General features: G+C 34.0%; 1 protein-coding gene across 1 annotated transcript in view; it reads right to left on the reverse strand.

Annotated features, from left to right (window-relative positions):
- Positions 1–402: 402 nt before the first annotated feature.
- Positions 403–24323, reverse strand: part of LOC149797724 (tetratricopeptide repeat protein 29-like) — a 40976-nt gene continuing 17055 nt past the window's right edge. Inside the window, exons 6-10 of the mRNA XM_089962655.1 lie at positions 23754–23839; positions 19615–19706; positions 14058–14181; positions 12145–12379; positions 403–4528 (exon numbers count right to left, since the gene is read on the reverse strand). Coding sequence (XP_089818781.1) covers positions 4353–4528; positions 12145–12379; positions 14058–14181; positions 19615–19706; positions 23754–23839 — 713 coding nt within the window. The 3' untranslated portion in view covers positions 403–4352. The remainder of the gene's footprint in view (positions 4529–12144; positions 12380–14057; positions 14182–19614; positions 19707–23753; positions 23840–24323) is intronic.

The following is a 24323-nucleotide window of genomic DNA, read 5'->3' on the forward strand; positions in this document are numbered from 1 at the left end:
TAATTGTATCATGTATTTTATTATAAGTTGATTTCATTATAAGGTCAATACACTTTATAGTGCATATGTTACAATGAGGGAGTACTGTATTTGTCATAATGGTTTTCCAGGTGGTTCTGAAAATCACAAAAATGTAAAATTACAACCAGTCTATCTTATCAACACATCTTTAACATAAACAGATACAGATGTGTGTTGTGTACCATAAATAAATAATTATTTACAAGTATTTATTTACACTGCAGTAATGGGGGCAGCCAATGACAAAGCACTATAATCCTAATAATTTATGTTCATTGAAAATCAATTTTAGTCTGCATAAAATGTTTTTCTTGTACAATATGGGAATCCCAACAACCATGTCACTGACATTTTATTGTAATAGGAAGACAGACACAGATGTTATTTTACTAACATCATTTATTCAAGGCAAAGAAACGTTTTACACGATATCACAGACTAACATCTTGCTGCAAGAATTATTATAGTATATATTCTACCAATAATATGAGTCACTTTTGTCAAAATGACTAATTTTACAAAAAACGCAATTGTTCTATGGAACAAAAATTAATGCTTTATGCTGAAATCACTATATTGTCTCATACACTTCTTAATGATTTCGTAAAATGAGATATTATATGAAGTTAATATTAATATATTCATATTTCAATTAAATATAGCAGTTTAACACAACAGATGAAAACTGCATGTCAATATGGCGGTCTGTTCAAAAGAAGTAACAATAAAATAATTTTAAAGCCTGGCAGCCAAGTTGGGCCTCAGACTGGCATCATTTTTAAGTGTTAAGTTTCATGAATCTCAAGTTGTTTAGGAGAAGTAGTGATAACAACCTTGGGCAAACAGATGGAAACCAGACAGACACTGGATGACACGCTGTCACAAAGGCTCTTCTTGTTTTGGACAAGTAAAAGCCAACAATCTTTCCTTTATATTAAAGAGATTTTGAAGAACTTTGTAAATACATTTTTTATTGTTAATAGCAATAAAAGCCTAAAATAAGTGAACAGTTTAGATCCAAATAGACCCATTATGCAATCTGTCATTATATCCTGATCCACATATCTGCAATTTATATAGCCATCATATCAGGATCCACAGATCAATATTTTCATAATCTGCCAACAGATTGGAAACCAAAGCTAAGGTATTATAAAAACTGCCAACATACTGGATACCACAGATAAGGTATTATATAATCTGCCAACAGATTGGAAAGCACAGATAAGGTATTGTATAATCTGCCAACAGATTGGAAGCCACAGATAAGGTATTATAAAAACTGCCAACATACTGGATACCACAGATAATGTATTATATAATCTGCCAACAGATTGGAAACCACAGATTAAGTATTGTACAATCTGCCAGCAGATCAGGATTTAAAAAGTCTGCTTGAAGTCATAATCAGAAACAATAAGTGGTGTATCATGTAATGGAAAATATGAATACACTGTTGGCAGATATGTATTGTATAATTATGTAGTGGACAGGTAAATATGATACTTTATAAAAAAATTTGTTTTACATTTTAAGGCATCAACATTGTTTAATAGAAACATGTCAGTAAAAAATACTCTGAGGAAACATTTTCAGTGCTGGTGAGTAGAAGATAATGCAATGTATATTTGTCAAGTAATCGGGGCCATGGAGGATACCATCACCACTATGTGGCAGTTTCTCAGCCGACTGAATTTTCATTTTTAGTTTTTATATTACCAACTGTATCAATAATTTTTTATCTCACAGTAGATGACTAAGTAAATGCATAGAATTCTTTGCTCTGTTCGAAGTCATTAATATACAGTAATATGCATTCGCTTGGTTAAATAGAGGAATTAAATAATTTTTTATCATTTAAATCATATCGATATTTTGCACATTTTAAAGACTTTGTTTTCAATCAAAATTGGACGGTCTTACACTCAAACATCACATATGCTAAAGATATTGATAAGGATTTACAATCTAAAAGAAAATGTACTGCTGTTCTCTGCATGTTAAATACAGGAATTAGATATATATGACCTTTGTTGTTGTTTTGGGTTTAAGAACATTTATCAGCACAAGACAGGCTATGCATAGCAGCCAGTATAACTGGTGGAGGAATAACTCCTGAAAACCTCATTAAAAACCACTGACTAATGGAAAGCTACTGCCAGCTTTTTCACATACCCAAATTAGCCGAGCTAAGACTCAAACCCATGTGGACAAAAGTAAGATGTTAGTTATTGGTAAAGGCAAGTGCTTTAGACCACTCAGCTACCCAGGGCCCCAGGGGCCTTGTTATTACATGGTTCCTTTTATAAGGTGGATATGTTAGTAGTAAAATCAAATGTATAATGTACTTTATTATGAGGTAGTTATCAAGCAGCGGTTTTACTATACAGTGGTTTATTCCATGGTTTTCATTAATGGAATTATAATGAGGTTGCTGATGAAATTTTAAATTTCTGTGGTTGTGTGCAAAAAGTACCCCCACCCCCCAAGAATAACCCAATATTGTCAAAATGATCCTAATTTAATAAAACTGAACAAATCTGCTGCTTGAAATTTAAAAATATCATAAAATAAAATAAATAAAAGGAATTAAGCATAAAAAATATTGTTGAATCAAAGTATCAGAGATGTAGCTTTCTTAGAAGGACCATCTTGTTATTTAAAAATATACAAACCACATTCATCCCATAAACTTCCCCACTTCTTCCTTTTGGATTAACAAGAAATCCAGATTAATACATCAGTTTATACAATTGTTGGGGAAATTGGTTCCATACAAGTCTAAATGGTGTTTGGATTTAACTGAAACTGACTAATACAGTTACATTATAATAACAGAATTGATGTTGTTGTGGGTACCAAGACAAGAAAATCCCAGTTGAGCAGTTATATTATCTGTCTTTTGTGATACTTTGCCAAGCAGGAGACAAATAATGCAAATCTATCACCGGGGTTTTCATGTCTCATGTCAACCCCAAAACTGATTATTTTTCTCTCCCATTTTATTTCCATTTATGTTATCTAATATTCCAACAATTAATCTTATTTTCCACCACAAATGTTCTTAATTATTGACATGCATTTGTAATATCACTTTTCATGAAAATGACATTAACAGGTTGTCAGTTAGATATAAAAATGATTGCTGAGCCTGATAATATCTGCCAAAGTTATCTGCCGTATACAAGAGAAATGTGACAATAACAGGCTAGAAGCATGATCTCAAGGAATGATGGGAAAGGGAATCTGGGAAAGGAGTACTGATAGAGCATCCTTACTTTTTTGTCAACTGGACACAAAAGGGAACAAAAATTCTGGAAGGTTTTTCATTTGTAAATGAATAATTTTCATGTACACTTCATTAGTAATAATGTATTTTATCAAATCAAATAATATATCTGAGTTTGACACAGTCTGACTTCTACGAATTCAATACATCAAATATGGCATTCTGACCATTGTTAAAAAGAAACATTCCACTTCTGTCTTCTTGCATCTTTAATTGTTCAAGTGAGTCATGATGAAAACATGGTAAGAGACCGTACTTGGTCAGTAGGAAAATTACCAGGTCAGTATAACATGACATCAGTAGCATCATTTTTTTTAAGAAGTCACTCAACATTTGTTGGCCATGCTTTCACACAATATGAAAGGAAATGTTCACAAAAAAATCCTATTGGCCACTGCATGTTTTGTTACTGACCCAGCATGGAATGGTGCATACAATTTTGTCCTTGGTTGGGCACAAGTGCCTTGCCCCATAGGTTTTCTACTGGATCAGTATTATTTAATATTAGGTCAGTAACAAACCACAAATCCATCTAAACCATACCCTGACAATGACATATACAGAGTGGGGATTCAGAGGAGATGGTGGCCATGTACCCACCCACCCCTTCATTGAAAATTGTTAAATTTTCAGTAAAAACAGACATAGTTAACCTAATTTAGCAAAACAAATCACCCCTTATCACAATTCTGAATAAATCCCTTCCATGAGTATTTCAAATTCATCCCAACTTCAGCCTTAAAAATAAATAGTCTTTATCCTCTTGTCGATGATTACTGGGAAACGTCATTCAATGTCCTGCCTGATCTGGCTAAACATGTTGGATCCTTTCATGGATAATTATACAGGCTGCACTGTATAGATGCAGAAAGAGGTTACATTAAATCATATTTACAGGAGAAATTATGTCAAGGAATGTAAACTGAACCTAACATGTTTAATTATGTCCTTTTCCTTGAACAGTGATGATAGTCTCTTCTCCATATAAAAGATGAATTTTTAAAACGAAATATTGTTCTCCAAAGATTTGTGTTTGATTAATTCAGCCACTCTCTGTGGTCTCAGTGTGTGTGTCTGTATCAGCAGTTGAGGTAAAGGTGTTTTCTTTTCTTTCCTCCTCCTCCTCTTGTTCCTTATTTCCTTCGGGAGTCTCCTCCTCTTCCTCGATGTTAGTTTTTGAAAGTTCCTTGGGGGTTAAAGGTCTGGGTACTAATTTGACTGCAAAGACATCAATTTTTAAATTACCATCAGTAACATGATAAATGCACTCAAATGGAAGGAAAAGATGTGATGTAATTAGATAAGAAAGAGTTTTGGTGAACATGAAGTGATGTAAAATGATTCCAAATATAGTCTGCATGACATGAACATTGATTTGGATGCTTTCCTTTGGGCAACAAAAGCAAGGAAACTTTGGTCACAATAACTCTTATTTCTCAAGCTTAGAGTCAATCTTTTATTTTCTAATAAATTTTATTTTTTATTTTTTTTAATTCTTTATTTCCTGTTTTCTAACAGAAAGTTTCAAAACATCCATAACAAGTTAAGAAGGGTGCAAAAGATATGTGTTGTAAGAGTGCATTGTTTGTATAGCATGCTGTATATATTGTTTAGTTCTTTACTGTGTTCACTTAGCTAAATACATGGTGAAGTGGATCTTGAAGCAAAACAAAACCTGAGCTTCTTACAAAGAAACTATTTCACCATCAATTGTTTTATGTCCTTCCTTCATCAGAGTTGTCATGTGTCTGGTAAGCACATACCATATAGTTCCAATATGTACAAAATATATAAAAACAGCCAACATAATGCACAATATACTACTTTTTCATACAAGAACGAGAAGAGTAAGAGCCAAAGAGAGGGTTTTTTTTCTCAGAGACAATACTTCATCTAGTGATCATACACATATTAATAAAACTTAACAAAAACATTTGACATTAATCACAAATATCAACTATTCAGCTTTTATGATGAATGCTCTATTTCCCCATGAAACCAATTTCTTTTTCAGTAAAATGTTTCTTCCATAAACAAGGTAGCATTAGAGTGATCTCCCATTGATACATGATTTGGTGCCAGTTCCAGTGAATACTTCAGTTATTACTGGACAGGTGGCAGGCTCTCTATACAGATGTAACTGGTCTATGAGTATTATGATTGGTAATTATTATTGAAGGAATACATTTTACTAGATGATGTTACCCAATCATAATACCTTAGGAGAACAGGTAAGAGGTGGAGGGAATGTTTGTGGTGACTCCCCTAACTTTGCAAGCCCAGATGTGATGCAAATTCATTTGGTCTGGAGTTATTTTCTGATATGCAGAATGAATAACCCACTTTTACAGGATGAAAGGAAATAGTCTCTGCTGACATGTCGTCTTTTCCCTCTGTGATGGTTGAGAAAGACATGATCTCCCTCTACGCAATAGCTGGGTCATTCTTAAGCACCACTTCAGAGTTTGCACTGGGTCCTGAAGATGACCTTGAGATGGAGTGTCCAGAGTAGACAGGAATTTCATTATAAAATTCTGACTCCCTGTGAATGGGACCTGTTCTTAGCAATGAAATCAGGGTCTGTCATAAGTGATGTTGACCCATCTTGTTGGAACTGCAATGTAGCTTGGGTCCAATGAGAGGGCATCTGTTTTGCTGTTTCAGCCTATTGTTCACAAATGCAGTGAGGTACTAAGCAGGTCTTATATGAGAGGTTAACCAATAAGGCTCTTGTAAGCAGTTCAAATGGTGTCTTGTTCAGCAAGGTTAATACAGTAGTTATAATAGTACCCATGACAGATTCCACTTTGGGCAAACAGCCAACATCCTTGTACATTGTGTAATCAGAATTGGACAGAAGATCAGATAGGTTTTTGCTTAATCGGATAATCTCTCTTCTATGATGATGCTGGGTGTGTGTGATCATGGAATGGTAGCCTTTGATTGTGCTTGATGCTGTCAAAGTGCCATAGTAAGAAGTTAGCTATGATGCTTGCACTGGTATATGGTGCTCTTGGGCATGCCATTTATACAAAGATTATCCACATGCCTTTGTACACTTTTAAACTGGACAGCCATCTTGCTTGAGTGACTTCTCCACCCACATTTGTGAGAATTGTTTATTACAGAGGGCTTGTTTAACAAGATCCAAATGTGCTTGTTCAGCATCTCTGAGTTGGAATGAAACACCTGCCATTGTGGTTTCTTCTTACAGATGAGGGACTATCTCAATATTCTTAGAGATTTCTCATCTTCCTTGAGATTTCCAATGTGAGATTGATGAAGTCACTGATCCATAATTTTTCCCATCTGAGTGGAGCAATTGGATGAGGTAACACACCGATTCTCTTGCTTTCTGTGTCACCTTCAGAATCAGAGGTGTTGGAGGGTAAGCATATGAATCCTGACCATTCCAATTTTTAGAAAGAGCATCAACTTCCCATGAGGCCTTTGGATCTGAGACTGGTTGCATTCTCCTTGTCAAAAATAGATCCACCACTGGTCATTTCTCGCGTATCTGAGTGAAAACTGCAGGATGAAGAGACCATTCTGTTTGTACTGGTTGAGTCTTCCAGGACAAGTCAGCTAATATATTTTAGTCAGCCTGAACACTACTTTATAAAATTCCAAACAAGAATTCAAAAGGTCTGGAGACTTGGTTCCACCTTGACATTTGAAATCAATCACCACAGTGAAGCTGTTGGACAGAATGAGAACTTCTTTCCCATCTCGATCCTGCTGCTACCAATGAAATGACTTTCACCTCCAGAATGTTGATATGTAAATGACAATCCTGAGGGAATAACACTCCACTGGCTTCCTGAAATGATGTCAGGAAGTATTCCGCCAGCCATCTGTTCTCATATTCATGAAGACTGTGATTTCTAGAGGCTGTACCACAGAGTTATACTCAACATGAGCCAAGTGAGGTTATCCAATCTTCTGTGATGGAACCTCATATTTGTGCAGAAATTGGTCCAATAGGCAAAGTCTTGGCCTCCATTTGGACTACAGTATAATTTTGTAATGTGTGCGTAAATAGGTGACCTTGGACTAAGAGGTTCCGCTACCGCACTGAACAAACCCAGTAGGCAAAGGAATTCTCAGGCAAGTAGATTGTCCCATATAAGTAAGGAAGCCACCATTGTACTGATTTTCAATGGTTGTTTCTGAGTCTAATGAGTATCAAATTCCATACCTAGATGAATGAAATGTTGAGATGGTACAAGGTCGGATTTGTCCTTGTTGACAATGAAACCAGAATTGAGAAGGAGAGTAACAATGGACTATATCATTAGCCAGAATATGTTGGAAAACTCTGTTTAAGATCAAAGTGGCCACTCTGTAAACAGACTTCATGGATGTTGTATTGGATTCAGGATATACACTGTGTTCTACCTGTTGAAAGATTGCCACAGATTCTACATCCCACATAGAGCTCACAGCCATGACTTGAGCACCAACTCCTCTGTATCATTAAAAGACTTCCAATCCATGTGCACAAATGATAGCTGTCTCATCCCCAAAGCTGTAATATCCTGGTTGCTGAGGTATCCAAAATAAATGAAAAAATGGTGTGTGTGTGTGACTGATAGAACTACCAACAAATGATCAAACGAATGGGTCTTTGCAAGAGAGTTGGTTGACATTTGTGTCTTGTAATTGATGATATAAACATCCCAGAACGTCAGTAACTCTGCCAGACTGGTAAAGCAGCTGAAAGTAGATTCTTCCTTTTGAGTCAATACTCAACTGATTCCATAACTTAGACCAGGCAATTGTTGTAGAGACAGGAGGAGGACAGAACGCTGGTGGCAGTAGGCAAAAAGTATCTTCAGACAAAGTCTGTAGTATTCAGTCTTCAATTACATCAAGTAATATCTAATAATGATAATGGGACTCTCAAGCAAATTTCATCGTCTTTGGATAAGCTGAAATCTCTTTTGCTACTGTGAAGTAGTTGTAGAAAAATGAAGAGGATGGTGGTTCACTTACTGGCAGAACATTTGGAGTTAAGATATGGTGACATTTAAGTTGTTGCTTTAAAGTACAGGTTCCCTTTGAGTGGCAAAGGCTTGATAGCAAAGTGAAGCGACATTTCTTGGATACTGAGGCACTGAGCTGGGTATCATACACTGAGAGTGCCTGTATAATCTGGGCTTGTGAAACTAGTCAAAGCTCATTCTTTTGGTGGCTGATACTGTATGACTGTGGTTGTAACACATTATAATTGGAAGTATACTGTCCAGTCATAATGAAACACTGGGCTATCTTGACAGGCATAACACTGATTTTTAGATGTTCATCCATGTAAACAGTAAATAATTCTGATATGCAAGATGGTAGCAGAGATTGTATGTTTGCTCTCTTTCTCACTACCCAGCAACTAATACGGTGCAGAACCCTAATATGCAAACTGATAACATCCTCATCCCTTCTGTACCTTTCCCTTCAATATCCCTAATACTGCTGCACACTGACATCTGTCCATAATATTCAGTTCTGATATGTATTCATAGGCTGACAACCAGAGAGGGCTACACAGGTAGAGTGGTTGTCAATCAGGTATTGCCCATGTTCTAAATCAGTAAGGCAATACATACTGGTGTAGCATGGCACACATCCAGCTTCATGAACTTCATAATGTTCATGCAGAACTACATGCAATGACATTTACCTGTAAAAGGGTGCATCAAAGAAAGAAAAAACAGAAAATTTGGAAATTTAAAGACGGAGTATAATATTTCCCTTCAAAGAGAACACCCTCCAACTTGCTTTAGGGCAAAAATCTTCCAAATGCATATACATGGATTGCAAGACCTCTCTGTCTGTGGAAAGCATGCTACTCAGCATGAACAGAAACAGTATCTGGAGTATTCACAAAATTTGGTGAATATCCATATATCTATGGGACATCACTCTAATGACCTCAAGCCGGGCAGATAACGATTAGATTTTTAACTAAAACATTTTAGATTTGGAACGTCTGAATTTGTAAGGCCTCCTACGGTATTATAATTGGGTAAATTTAGTATTTGAAGAAGAATAAGTTTTCACATGATTCCATTTTGCAAATAATTTTTTAACTTTAGGATTTCCCAAATTCAGACTCATCAGTTTTAAATTTAAAATGAAATATCAAATCAAAGTTGAGTTCTTGTATACTGGGTTTACTGTTTTGAAATTTTAACTTGTATATAACAGCTTTTGCCAATAGCAAAACAAGATATACAAAACCTGAATGACAAAATTCATTTAAATCTCAAATTTTTTAAATAATCACTGATTATTTTCCCTGATTCATCTTTTGCTTTAATTGCCATTTTGTTTCTCTTTCTCAAGGTTTAAAAAAATATATTAATTTTTTCTCCTTCTACCATTATTTTGATTGTACAATCATCATGTATAATTTGTTTCTTATTTCTTAAAGCCAAATTTTCAAGTAGAAAAAACTCAGTATATACATTATTTAATTTCTTTTTAATATATAATCAATTTAAATTAATAATTCTTTTTCTTCTCTTTGTTTTTCCCTTGTTTTTAAAAAAGAATAAGGGCACATGTTTTTAATTAAAAGAATTACAAGAAGAATGGATGACCCATATTATTATTACTATTATTTCAATATACTAATCTTAGCTCTACATTTTTCTTGACCTTTTCTAAAAATACTTTCTTTCATCAAGAGGTTACTGAATTTCCAGAAACCTTGTGCCTTTCTAAATTTTGTAAATTAACAGTTGAGTATTACTGGGAAATTATCAGACATAAAGCTGCAGTATATGTGAGTACCATGAACATTATCAGAGAATGATCAGACATAAAGCTGGAATATATCTGTGAGTATTGTGAGTATTATCAGATAATGATCAGACATAAAGCTGGAATATATGCTGCGAGTACTGTGAGTATTGTCAGAGAATGATCAGACATAAAGCTGGGATATATGCTGTGACTATTGTGAATATTATCAGAGAATGGTCAGACATAAAGCTGGGATATATGGTGTGAGTACTGTGTGCATTATCAGAGAATGATCAGACATAAGCTGGAATATATGCTGTGAGTACTGTGAGTATTGTTAGAGAATGATCAGACATAAAGCTGGGATATATGCTGTGAGTACTGTGAATATTATCAGAGAATGGTCAGACATAAAGCTAGAACATATGCTGTGAGTACCGTGAATATTATCAGAGAATGGTCAAACATAATGCTGGATATATGCTGTGAGTACTGTGAGTATTATTAGAATGATCAGACATAAAGCTGGGATATATGCTGTGAGTACTGTGAATATTATTACAGAATGGTCAGACATAAAGCTGGGATATATGCTGTGAGTACTGTGAGTATTATCAGAGAATGATGAGACTTTAAGCTGGGATATATTGTAGTACAATCAAGGAATGATCACTCAGAAATATTATAAACAGAAATTATGTATGAGTGAACCTGTTGCTCAAAGGTTTTGCCATTACTAAAATTTCAAACAGATTTTGCCTTGCTTGTGAAGCATAGGTTACACATACATATAACCTTTCCAAACACGTTGTCATCATTTTGCATAGTCTTCAAGGTTCTGCTTTTGCATTTTGGTTTCTCTGACACAGTTGTATCCAATGTCATAAAATCTGATGGGTATATTCATACTGGACAGTACTATTCACCACAAAGCAAAAAAAGGTTACAGTGACCTACTTTCAGTTATTACATTAAATTTTTGAATTAAGCACAATTTGTCTGAAACTGTTGTTATGTATAGTTATAAAATTTGATGGGTATATTCATCTTGGACAGTACTGCTCACTACAAACAAAAGAAGGCCACAGTGACCAACTTTTCAGTTATTACACAAGTTTTTACATTTATCTCAATTTCATTGACACTGTTGTACATACAGTCAAGAAACTTTATGGAAGGTACTACTCACCTTGGGAAAAAGTAGGGCACTACTTTTCTTGCTTAGGAACTTTACAAAGTTTGTGGATTATGCCAGATATAGCATTCTATATAAATATTGTTTAGATATAGCTTTCCTTAGTCTGTCTGTATGACCATATAGTAGGATACTCTAAAATGAATTTTCAGTATCAGCAAACAACCTGAAATTTTTATTCTTTGCTCCCAATATTAAAAACACCAAATGATTTCTCATATTTTTATTTGATTTGCTTCAAATGAAACATTTCTGATATTGTATATTTGTGCACTGGCCGGCAAAATGTAGTTTTAAACTATGTAAAAACTGGGAAATACTGATAGTTAAAAATCACCAAAGCACTTTAAAAGTGCCTGACATTAACTTTACTCCTGTAATGACTTCTCAGAGTCATGTCAATTCAGTCATTAAAAAATGATTTTTGGAACATCTGTTGGCACAGTGGGATTGAATTTTCTGAAAATGTTAGTATTGTTTGGGTGGAATCATGGAATTATATTGGTTACTGAGATTTTACTATGGCATAATTATCCATAGTGGAACAATATTAAGGAAAATATGATTGCCCATTTAAAGTTCAAGTCAAAGGTTACCCGTCACCTAAGTTTACCAAATTTTCAAATTTTCTTTTCAATAAAATCTTTTCTGACAATATGCACACCCCAACCTTTACAAAAATCTACAAGGTAATCCTGACCTTTGACTCATTATGGCATTCAAAACTTAAACCGTACTAGATTCTGAGAATGGCCATTGTAAAATATGCATTCAAAACTTAGTCTTTTCTAGGTTCTGGGAACAGCTCTTAATTGTAAGTGTGCATTCAAAATTTAGTCCTTACATGGTTCTGGAAACGACTTTTCTAAGTATGCATTCAAAACTTAGCCCTTACTAGGTTCTGGGAATGGCTTCTCAAATTCATCTAGCCGAGAACTCTTCCATTCCACAATTCTCTCCAGAGCTTGCCGACTGTTCATGACAATGTGGCGAGCAACACCCATTTGCATCTTGTGGGCCATGGCGATACCAAACTGTACTCGATTTACGTTGATAGAGGCCACATCTCCCATTGATCGAGCTAAAGTATATGCTTTATCAAAGCTCTTTGTGGCCTCTTCATAATTTCCCTGCAAGATTGAAACTGTCACGTCACTCATCAAGTACTATCATATTTTTCATATTTCTCAAAGATGAAGTCTACAATTATAAGTAAGAGTTTTACTGTAAACATTCCAACTTATAGACTATGAGCATGATATTGATTAAAACTATGACCATGACATTGATTAAAATGATGACCATGACATTGATTCAAACCATGACCATGACATTGATTAAAACCATGACCATGACATTTATTAAAACCATGACCATGACATTGATTAAAACTATAAGCATGACATTGATTAAAACTATGACCATGACATTTATTAAAACCATGACCATGACATTTATTAAAACTATGACCATGACATTGATTAAAACTATGACCATGACATTTATTAAAACCATGACCATGACATTGATTAAAATTATGACCATGACATTGATTAAAACTATGACCATGACATTTATTAAAACCATAAGCATGACATTGATTAAAACTATGACCATGATATTGATTAAAACTATGACCATGACATTGATTAAAACTATGACCATGACATTTATTAAAACTAGGACCATAACATTGATTAAAACTAGGACCATGACATTTATTAAAATATGTATATACCATGTCCTAGCATTCAATTACCATCCCATTTGTTTAAAAGTAAAAAGCATCAAGGATTATAATAAATGCAGAAATATTTGTCATTTCTTTCATAAATGTATCATTTCTAACCTGATTTTCACCATTGGGTCCCTAATACTTTCATCTTTTGCATGTTTCAAACTAAACTCAAGTTTCTTTTATCAACATGGCACCATATTTGCATGGGCAAGACTATTGTTTTCCAACAACATGTGACTACGTTGTTCAACATCTTATAAAAGCTCTGAATAATTCCTTAAATTTCTGTAAGGTTGGGAGATGCATCACTTACAATGCATGCATGTAAGAGTTACAGTTTTTATTTTGTTCTACACTTTTTATTTTGTTCAATTCCTTCAAGAAATATAACAACTACACATTGGAAATACTATATGCAGACAATCAATGATCAAGAAATTGAAAAAGGATAGTGAATGGTTTGTCTGGTTGTTTACAATGACAGCCTCTGTCTGGTTTGAAATGTCAACAAGAAAATTTAGGGACCACCTGGAGACAAGTCAGATACAACAAAATGATAAATGAAATGACTATTTTTGTGTGAATTTGTATGTCCTTGATGCTTGTCATTTCTGAAATCATCAGGGGAGTACAAGCGAATGGGAGGGTAATTGAATACTCTAGTATAGGTTGTTCTGCAATATTAACATTATTTACTAATCTATGTTACAAATTACACCACCTGCTGACCTATAGTTTGTTGCACTGAATAATCAAATGTATAAACTGGATGGGATTAAAATCCGTCAATCGAAAACATGAAAATCATATTTTAGCATGTATGAAAATTAGTAATTTAATCTGCAAGTTGTGCTATATGGATTTATTTTAAGTTACTATATAAAAATGAATCTCGCCATATTTAAAAAAAGCAATATATTTTTCAAGTCGTATTACCTTTTGATTTGTCTATAAAAAAATTTGATTCTTGAATATGTTCTCCCTAGTGGCTGGGATAGAGAGGATGCAGTTTATATTAGTAAAGAAACAAAACTGGATGACAGCTGCATAGATATAAGTGTAATACTGACCAATTTGTTGAAGATAATTCCAAGATTGTGACAAGCCTTGCTGTATGCTTGCTCATTGCCACTTTTCTCTGCCACTTGCACAAACTGTTTCAGGTACTCAATGCTCTTTTCTACTTTACCATCCCTGTAACCATGGTTGTTTAAAGTAATTAGTTTCTATAAAATTCATTCATTGTGAACAAAAACAATTCTAAATCATTTCTCTAATTCTCTTACATGTATGACACACTGTACTCACATGGCAGGGCTCCTGTCAGTTTTTATATAAAAAAATACAAAGTCAGGGACTTTCTGAGTTTGAAATCTGGATTTACCTTCACTCAGACTGAAGCCATTTTGATGGATATGAAGATATTTTGTACTGTATGACTGATATTTTCATTGCTAATTTTACTAAAATATTACAATTTTACTAATTTGTTTTTCATCTAGTTTGATCATAAAAAGCAAACAAGTAAGTACATGCATTATAATCTATCATTATTTAATGCCTTATCCTACAAAAAGTAAATACATAACAAGAGGCCCAACTGGGGCAAAGATTGCTCACCTTTTTGACATATGTCTAATACCCAAGGCAAGAGCAGTTGGCCAAGAATTCAGGGTCAGCAGGATGCTTTCTGTTGCACATCAGCATAATTTGTCCAATAGTGACAGGTCCTTATGTCAAGATCCTGTTATCAAAGTTGGCCAAATTTATTTGAGTATTTTGTTGAAAAAAGTTGTTTAAAAGTTTTCCAATTTGTGTAATGGTGGCCATATTTGGTGACAGATCAACATCAACTGTGTAAAATCTGAGAAGCCTTCCAGGAAGGACACTTTCTGTCAATTTCATCCAATTTTGTTGAGTGTTTTTTTTTTTTTTTAAAAGCCTGTCAAAGGTTTTCTATTTTCAATAGCGGCAAACACATTTGTTGGTGGATCAGCATCATTGGTTGAAAATTGAAAGCATTTCATGCCAAAAAGTTTTTTTGCCAAATTTGGTCAGATTCTGCAGAGTGGGATTTTAGTAGAAGACATTTTAAGGTTATGTAGTTTTAGACAATGGCAGACAGATTTGATGGGAATGCAGCTTAATTTCAATAAAATTGAAAGCCATTCAATGTCAGTGCTTTAATCGAACATGATCAAATCCTGTTGATAAGTTAGAAGTTGTCTAAAGGCTTATTGATATTCAGTAATGGTGGTACTATTTGAGAGTCAATCTGCATCACTTATAGAGATTGGAAAGAACTTCAAACAAGGATGCTTTCTTTCAAACTTAGGCAAATGCTGTTAACTGGTTTTTTTTAGAATAAGTTGATTGTATGTTTTTTCTATTTTTAGCAACTGTGGCCATACTGCATTTGATGGCATAGTTGCATTTCTGTACAAAAATGGAAAGCCTTCATGCCAAGATCTTGTTTCTTAAATTTGGTCAGATTTTGTTAAGTGGTTCTTTTAAAAAAAATATTTTTTATATTAAAATTTAGTAACAGTGGCCATATCTGACGGAAGATGGAAACAATCTGTATAAAAAAAATCTGAAAATACTTCACACCAGAATGCTTTTGTCAAATCTGTTGTGTCTGGGGGTTTTTTTCAGAATAAACTTGATATTTGCAGTTTATTATTATGTTTAGTACCAGCAGTCACATTTGTTTGTGTAACAGAATAATCTGTATAAATCAGAAAGCCCTTCATGCCAAGATGCTTTATGTCAAATTTGTTTTATTTCCACAGTGTATTTTTCTTAAAAGAAAAAGTAATTTAGGAAATGCAGCCATATTGGACAATTACTCAGCATAAATAAAACAAAACTGAAAAAGACTTTGATTCCTGAATGAAGTAAAATCATGCAAGTTAATCAAGTGCTTGCTGAGAAGTTGTAAATATAAACTACAAAAGGATGACTGACAATGTATGACTTATGATGGACAAAGAACCATGCCAAAAGTTCGTAAATTAATTCACAATAATCAGTTATGAATTATTGTAACACCTGTGCAGAAGTAATTAGAACCAGCTGTTGACACCTTTAGAAATGGCAAGGTCTCTGATTCTCAGCATTTAAACACAAAATCCAACCAATATTGGGACTATTTTAGGTGATAATTGTTCATATATTATATCCAACCTTCCCATAAAGTTGGCCTGCATGAGGAGTACACCCATCCCAAACAAGTGCACACCAGGACAGAAGATGATATTACGCTTATGATGTCAAAAACACTTGCACTGGTTCTAATATGAAACATACAGATTTTGCCAGTTTATACAAACTGTAATCCTTGTTTACAACAAATGTTTGGGGGATATTTATATGGCTAGATTTATACTGATGATCAACCATCCTTTTTCAGTTCAAAAATGGTCAGCTAATAGTATGAGCTATTACAGTGCAACCCCACCATAATGTGCCCTGGGATAATGCAAATTCGGATATAACACAGTCGTGGCATGGCTTCTAAAACTTTGTATATTAATTCACACATGAAAAAAATAAAATATTTTTTGTTCAAAGTACATAAAATGGTGTATAAAAAATGTATTATCATTTTGGGGAAGAGATCACATATGAACTGGAATATTTTACGACTGTGGCATGGTTCCTGAAATTTTAAATACATGTGCGTGTATTTTTTCATACTGGGAAATAGTTTGTAAAACATTTATCATCATTTTGGGGAAGAGTTCGCGTGTGAATTTTAATACAATACAATCGTGGTGTAGCTTCTGAAATTTAACAATATCACCAGGTTCTTGAAGTGATATGCCAAAATAAACATTATCGGAAATGTTACTTATTACTGATCCATTAGTAAAGTCAGTAAGTCGTCTTTGTGATTGTCTTTAATGAATTCTGTATACAATCATTGCTCAAACAATAGCTGACATGTGTTTCTTCTTTAACTGCATACACAACCAAGCAGCAGACAATGTGGTGGTTGATAAAATATTCTCATAATTTAATAAACATCAAGAAACGAAAGCTGTCAACATGTTTGCTGGGCTTGGCGGTGTTATTAAGCGCAATCAGTTGACCAGTAAATAATGTCCACTTTATTAGCTGGAAATTGAAACAGCATGAAATTGTACATGCATTCAGCTTAAATTTGTTTAATAAAAGTGTCTCGTGACCATTGCAGGCCTACTGCACTTAGTTCTCTGGTTTTACATGTGTATGGTGTTTGTATATGAACTCATTAATTTCCTATTTTTTATAAAAATATTTTATCGTTATGGAAAAGCCAGTTCACAAACCCAAGTCATTCTCTGCACTTTGCACAATGATTATCATAGTAGTTTTCATACATTTTTTTTTCAGTATTCACAAAATCTGAAGTAAAAGTTTTATGCACACTGAAAGCATGAGTTGATTGGTAATTATTCATGCTGTAGTCATTCAAACAAATAGGCATACAAGCATTAATTATTGGAAACTTGCAACAATGGAAATATGGAAACGTATTTGAGAAAATTTTAGATGTAATTTGTACAGACACCATTCATAGACCCTGGAGCATAATGAACCATACACGTGCTTCGTCTTTCTTAACCTAATTTTGCTGTTAATATTTCCTATTGAATTCAGACACATAATGATCTGTGACAAAATTACTGAATAGTTTAAATATGTATGCAATTTTTGCAATGGAATTACATGCTATATGGATTAACTACAAGCCCCGACGGTACAATATCAGACGGCAAGTAAACAGTGTTACTACTCTATTCATGCTGTATATTAGACACTGAATTCAGAGACAATGATCTAGAACAAAATTAATGAATATTGTAAATCTGTGTGCAATTTTTCAATGGAATTACATGCATTACAGATGAACTGCATGCCATGACGGCAAAATAGTAAATGGTGTAGATACCCTATTCAACATATACATTAGACATGAATACATGTATATGTGCCAATGAGTTGTTCTCTGAAAAAAGTTAAATACTATTTTAAAAAGCGCATTAACGCAACCCCATTAGTAATACGATCCAATTTTTTTAACCCCAATAAATGCATTGAAGAAGGGTTCCACTGTATTTGAAAAATAAACAGAACTCATTTAAAGTGTATGACAGTGTCGTCATTAAGGCACATTTACTCAAAAATATATTGTTTTCTAAAATTTAATACTAAAAACTGTTTAAACAAAGTCTATTCAATACTGATTATTTTGCATTATAAATGTCTTCAATAAACTTCCAGACAAAACTTGCTGATCACTGTGAACTTTCACAATGGTGGCCAGGAACTAAAGTCAGTCATAACAAACAACAGGGTAGTACGAATTCATTTTCAACATCTGGACTGTGACATCACAGTGCATGATGTTCAATCCAATTTGTACTGGATCATACCTTTAGCTGGACCTTGTCCAAAAATGACCACATAATTTAACACTATTTTGCCATATGCATTTTGTCGGAGTGTAAGTAATGATCTTCCAATAAAATATGGAGGCATCAGGGTCCAAAAAAAGGTAATAATCACCATTTAAAGGTGTATGCAATCACGTTCTAAAAAATAACTTGTTACTGAAGTAGCTGGTTCTGCATATCAACTTGACCTCATGACCTTTCCTATAAATAACATCAGCTATTCAATCAATTTCCAATTTAATGAGTTGAAAACTCTAGCTTTGGTAGTACTACACCATGTTTGTTTACAAGTCTAAGAAACAAATGATGACAGACTGCATCCATGTTTGAACAGCAAGGGGTGTTCTGGTTGAAACACACACCATAACATGTCATGGTCACCACTTACCAAAGCAACCCCAATAATTTGGGATAATCTTCATACAGCCTATTCATTTTGCAGAAAAGGCTTATTCTAATTATGGCTATGATTTCTTATAGGTATCATTGTACTGGAAAATATTCAAATGTAAGGTCTGTACAATTTGTATCTAAATTAGAAATGTTTTTTTTTAATTCAAATTAACCCCCCTCCGCATGGTATTGGCCCATTCTGAGTGTATTATAATACAATGCACTTGTCCTCAGCTCTGAGTGATGCAATATTTAGATGAAGATAGCCTCGGACAGTTTCAGTCTTTTCCTTTTGCAAGAAGCTCAAGATCAAGATCAAAACCCCAATTTCTGGCTCAATACTTGTAGTAAATTTACATTATTTAAAAGGGGCCCCGAGTGACAGCATGGTTTAAAGCGCTCTCCATTACGGATCACTGCCATCTCACCTCTGTCTGTGCGGGTTCAAGTCTCAGATTCGGCTAATGTGGGTATGTAAGAAAGCTTGCCAGTAGCTTCTCATGGGTCAGTGGTTCTTTCTGGGGTTTTCCCAGGTTCTTCCTCCACCATTAATACTGGCCGCCATGTATAGCCTATCATGTGCTGAAAAATGGCATTAAACCCTACAACAACAACATTATTAAAATTTAGCATGTAAGTAATTGAAGAAAAGTTGGGAAGATCTTTAAAGTTCTATCTTTAAACCAAACTAAAGTTACAGAGCTTAATTTGTGCTTCACTAGGTTCTGAGGATACATGGCCTGAAAAACATGTGAAATGGTAGATTTATAATAAATCAAGCAGATCAACCTACCTTTCCAAAGCTTTAGCGATAGCATCACATGCCTTTCCAATGCCATCATTGTCGTCTGCATTGCGGCAAATGGCAAGATAATTGTTCAAATGCTGAAATTGTAGAATCAAACCATGCTTTAAGTATGATTGCTTCCAAAATGTAGATGCATTTAAAATTTCTAAAAATTGATTGTTTCACTTAGCTAGGGGTCCGAGCTATTTATGACAGGTCACAAATTACTCAAGATTTCCAAAATGTCTTGCATAATTTTTCCTGACTTTATCATTTCTTTTACAGGACTGTTATTGTTATTATTAAAATTATAAGAGATTTTTCTTTTTTATACTTAATAATGTACAAAAGGTCCAACTAAGTAATTTATGTTCAATCTCTATTAGTTCACAGCACTGTGATAAACCTAGGCAACACAATAACTGTGAATGGCACATTAAATGGACACGCGGTGTTTACTAATCCTCTACGTAGTTACCTGAAACTTTCTGTGTAGAAATCACTTCTCTTCTTTCAGTCACAATAACCTTAATTAATAGGCTATTTCCTGAGCCCAAGAGTAAGCCATATTTAATATTTTGATCTGTACGTACAACTCATGTTATTGTGCAGAAACCATTTTTCTTTGTCACAATAACTTTGGCCTTTGTCCATTTGGTGCCAAAGTCAAAAGGTTTCATAACAAGATTTTCAAAATGGCCACTGTAGTAGCCATATTAGATGTCTAAGCGGCATCATTATTTAGGACCAACTAAAACATGGGATGAATGTATGTGTAAAGTTCCATGGTAATTTTTGAAGTAGTTTTGGATAAATACCTATATCAAACCTGTCCTGTAAGCTCTTCTGGTCTATGACCAGCAAAGATATAAAAAAAAATAGTATCATGAATTATAAGAAGTCACATGACGTCACATCACCCTAAGAATCTGTAATGGGAACCATAAAATACTACTAATAACCATCCATATTTATCAAGGTAGAACATGCACTCAGCTAAACAAATTTCATAGACAATTTCCAAATACAATGGATCATCAGATTAATGTCCACAATAGTATTCAGACAAAATGAGGTAGACTCTGATCTTTGAGCACCAAACACCGTGGTCTCATTACAACGCATATCAGTATAACATGCTTCTTCATATAATATTGACGTTGTCATGAATATAGACATTATATTATTCCAAACCCCACATGCCAATGTTTACACAAAATACCGTGGTCTCATTACAACGCATATCAGTATAATATGCTTCTTCATATAATGTTGATATTGTCATGAATATAGACATTATGTTAATCCATAAACTCCACATGCCAATGTTTACACAAAATACTCTGGTCTCATTACAACACATATCAGTATAACATGCTTCTTCATATAATGTTGATATTGTCATGAATATAGCCATTATATTAATCCAAACCCCACATGCCAATGTTTACACAAAATACAGTGGTCTCATTACAACGCATATCAGTATAACATGCATCTTCATACAATGTTGATATTGTCATGACTATAGCCATTATATTAATCCATAAACTCCACATGCCAATGTTTACACAAAATACTGTGGTCTCATTACAACACATATCAGTATAACATGCTTCTTCATATAATATTGATATTGTCATGAATATAGCCATTATATTAATCCAAACCCCACATGCCAATGTTTACACTTCATGAAGCAGTAACCAACTTTTGAGCTCTATAACGTCAACATCACATACCTCTTATATTCACAGACAGTTAAAGGGAGGGGGTTTGAGACACAAAATGTGTTTTGATGTAACTTAGGGAGGTCAGTGCATGTAAGCAAAACAGATGACATCATCCAATTGAGAATAATCTGTCTTTGCATATAACCTAAAGAAAACTATTGGAAATTCAAATCTGAATAAAAGAAAATACATACTTGTTTCCCTCAAATCCTTTAATACACTTGCAAAGTAAAAAATAGTTGGCAGACTTAATATTGTCAAATATCATCACCATAAATGTACACATAAGTCCAAACACTTACATGATCACAACCACACTGACATTAAACCAATATTGTTATTCTCGATGACCATAATGTTAGCATTGTCAGAACTGTGCCTGACCAGGAGATACGCTTTTCTAACCCATGCAACTGAGAAATCTTGCTGATTTGCTAACCTAACAATTATTTATCTCAGTCTGGTAGTCTCAGCCTGGTTGTTTCAGTCATGGCATCCATGCACATGGAACTACTTTTCATGGGAAGAAACTCTTGTTGTCGTCTGCTGTGCCTGACAGAGTTGTTTTTAAATCAAGCAACAGCAACAGCAGAGATACAATCAAAAATTTCACTCATAAAACAACTTAAGGTCTCTCTAACTTTGATAATACATCATGCAAAACACACACACACACACACACCGACATACACACTCACATGCACACACACACACACACACAAAATCTTGCTGTTTGATGGAACTTGTAAATGAAAGTGTATCATAAACCAAATCTGCTTAGGCATCAGTGCTGGTGACATAAATAAAACATCATCGACTTTAAACAATTTATGGTTTAACAACATATTGCACATTTGGGGTAAAGGGAGGTGGGGAAGAACACAGAAACATCAAGGTACATGATGCTACATGTTCAGTTAAAGCATGCCAAACAGACACTGTATACCCAAGAAAGACTTGTGTTGATATGATGTATGCATTAAGTGCCTAGAACTAAATGCTCCCCTTTGCTGCTGTGCTTCACAAAGTAAAATTCCATCTATCAAGAATTCTGAAATTTTATTTTGCTGGACTTTGCTTGCTTGGCTGATAGCCTGCTTCCTGAATCACCTTAAAAAATGAATAACACTACTGTGACAACTAAAAAATCATGCTTTGTGTTTTATATATGGGGTAAATTCCAACTTCAAAGAAATGATGCCACCATTCACAAACTTGCTAATAAATCTCTAGCACAGATGGCTTAAACATTCTCATTCAAGGCAATATGTGTAATAATTTTTGTTCTTCAATATGCATCAATATAGCATCTCCTTGATTTACCTGTAACTTAAAACAAATTGGATTGTTCCACTGAGTTTATGCTGTGATTTTTTTTAATTAAAATATTTTGTTTTGAAGGTTGGTTATTGAAGATCATTTTTTTAAAACCACAACTGTGTCCAGGTATTTGTGAGTAAAAATTCATGTTTTTAGGCTGAGTCACATCATGTTACAACAGATATGCCATCCTACACCTGTGTGTGTGGTATTACCGAAAAGGAGATGGGTGTAAATGATACAAAATAATATAGACATTCTACTCACATTTAAAAAACCCATAATGTTTTTAGACCTGTTGAAAATGACCAATTTAGGAACCAGAGTTTGTGTCAGAATTTTAGACTTTTTGGCCTTAGATCTAAATCAGACCAGCACATGAAAAGATGAACTTTTGCAAAAAGTAATCTGTTTTAAGATATGGAGTAGACTGGGGACAGAACATGAAAATCATAGTCAAATATATAATATATTTAAAAAAAGAAAACAGTCCAATTTTGACTCCTGGTTATCTTAAATGGAATTTTTCAATTTGTTGAGATTTTACATATGTATGAACTAAGATCCATGCATCTCAAACAACAAGTTATACTGACCTAAACCAAATTCAGAGTTTTATAAGAAGAGTTTTGCTTTATCTGGAGCCAAATTATGGAATAACATACCACCTTATACAAAGTCAGCTGACTCATGCCAAGCTTTCAAAAAGCTTCTTAGTCAACATCTGCAGAAATAACCATTTGTATGATTCTGTTATTTTACTACTACTTTTTACAACATTGTTATCGTGTAGTCACCTATAATGTTTTAGACATGTTATAACTACTATTTATATGAATCCTATACATACTCATCCTTGAAACCTTGTGCATATTTTATTGTAACAATAAATCAATTGTCTAGTTTTTAATAGCATTTGTTTAAAGACGCCTCATCTTGTAAAAACTGCGCATTATACATGTATACATTTATACAAATATCATTGTAGAAGGCTTCATGGAAGATTGGTCAGTTGACAAAATGAGCTTCTTTAAATAAAAACATTATTATTATTATTATTATTATAATAGTATCTTTGGTTCTGTCCCTTACCAATAGGGCAGTCTCAGCATCACCATTCATTTCATAAGCCAGACCTAATTTGTAGGCTGCCTCCCCTGTCAACATGTGAATTTCACCTGAAATGAAAATCAACATTTTTTAATGGCAATGTGAAAAATTATCTTTTAGGATAAAACTGACACTATAATTTTTTTTGTACTTTGAAAAGAACAATCTCTCATAACTAAATATAGTTAAACCTGTTCTAATGGTCACTTGAGTTCAGTAGTCACCTAATCACCATTCTAATTTTGCCCTGGGCAAATTTCCTACATAAATGTCATGTAATCAGTTGCCACTTGTCTTTTCGTGGTCAGTGACCATATGTTTTTTTAACCAAGCAGTGATTTCACCCTGCCTTCTGCGGTGACTGAAGCATCACCAGTAACCACTCAAAGTCTGCAAATTAAACTTCCTTTGTTTGATGAGCAAGGCATCATATATATAAAGGTTACTATATTACCTGAACTGATATCAAAACATTCAAAACATTTCATATTCGACTGTACTTCATAATCCACTGAAATTAAATGGAGTCCACATGTGGGTGTCAAAAGCGAG

This window comes from Sinohyriopsis cumingii, chromosome 6, assembly GCF_028554795.1.
Source record: "Sinohyriopsis cumingii isolate HCF-2022 chromosome 6, ASM2855479v2, whole genome shotgun sequence".
Lineage (NCBI taxonomy): Eukaryota > Metazoa > Mollusca > Bivalvia > Unionida > Unionidae > Sinohyriopsis > Sinohyriopsis cumingii.